This window comes from Montipora foliosa, chromosome 6, assembly GCF_036669935.1.
Source record: "Montipora foliosa isolate CH-2021 chromosome 6, ASM3666993v2, whole genome shotgun sequence".
Classification (NCBI taxonomy): domain Eukaryota; kingdom Metazoa; phylum Cnidaria; class Anthozoa; order Scleractinia; family Acroporidae; genus Montipora; species Montipora foliosa.
This window is the reverse complement of record NC_090874.1, coordinates 43416389-43417535: the sequence shown is the minus strand read 5'-3', so window position 1 is coordinate 43417535 and position 1147 is coordinate 43416389. Positions and strand designations below refer to the sequence as shown.

Here is a 1147-nt window from a genome sequence, read left to right as displayed (position 1 = left end):
TGCAAGAATACTTCTCTTAATTAAACCATTGGTGCATATTCTGTAAAATTTATTACACTTCTTAACTCAACCTTTGTATGCAAACTTATGGCTTGACAACTGTATGTAATAAGGACCAAAAAACAGTTTTTTGAAAGGCTTTGAAATCAAAAGTCACAATCCCCAAACAATGCAATGGTATTAATGCAAGACATCACAAAATGAAGTCGTAAGCAACAGAAAACACTCCGAAATCAAGGAATCTAAGTGTTTTTATTGATTTATTTAATTTAAACAGCCATTAAGACCTGAGATTGCTGCTGCTGGTGTTGCCGTATTAAATCCATCATCGGTTTTTGTTGATCTAGACAGCAAACTAGCTTCTTCTCCTCCAATTCGTGCTGCTTTCGTCGCATTGCCAACTCTTCTTCCCTCACTGCCTTCTCACATTCAGCTTTCTCTCGCAAAAATAAAATTGTTTCATTGGCACTCCTTCTCCTCCTCTTCTTCTTCTTCTTCTTCTTCTTCTTCTTCTTCTTCTTCTTCTTCTTCTTCTTCTTCTTCTTCTTCTTCTTCTTCCTCTTCTTCTTCTTTTTCTTCTTCTCGCTTTCCTGTTCTAGCTCCTTAGCTGCCCGCTTACGGCTTTCTGCCAACTGCTCCCCTGCCATCTTTCTCACATTTTCTGCTTTCTGTTTATCAGTATCCATTTTCTCTTTCCTCAATGCTTCATCAATCTCCTGGGAGGTGAAAGCAGCTTCCTCCATTTCAATAATATCTGCCACTGCTTGGTCCAAATCTGTGAGCTCAGATGATTTTCCGGTTGACTTTTCATTATCATTCATTTTCTTCCTGCAACTCTTAATTAAGATGTTTAGGTGATCACGAACTACTCTTCTTGTGACAAAAAAACGCACGCACACCAGTCGTGCTATTCAGGTTGTTACTAACTTTCTCCCACAATTTCAATTGCCACGATCATTGGAATTCTTCTTTGCAGAAAATGGATTTACTGCCAGCACCTCTCTGCACAACAGGATATCATGCTCGTTACTCCAAATTAAACCTGAATTCCTGGAAAATACACTTTGCCAAAAGACAAACTAGTCATTATAACGGTCTTCAAGATATAATTTTTAATTGCATAAACTGGAGTGCTTTACATGGATTT

General features: G+C 38.0%; 1 protein-coding gene across 1 annotated transcript; it reads right to left on the bottom strand.

The window, feature by feature from the left end:
* Positions 1–269: 269 nt before the first annotated feature.
* On the bottom strand, positions 270–821 carry LOC138005597 (uncharacterized). The gene has a single exon (XM_068851803.1). It carries the CDS (start codon positions 819–821, stop codon positions 270–272), a length of 552 nt encoding a protein of 183 aa, XP_068707904.1.
* Positions 822–1147: the final 326 nt, after the last annotated feature.

What these genes read in the sequence shown, in the direction of transcription:
- LOC138005597 (XM_068851803.1), bottom strand. Translation starts at nt 821, where the DNA reads ATGAATGATAATGAAAAGTCAACCGGAAAATCATCTGAGCTCACAGAT.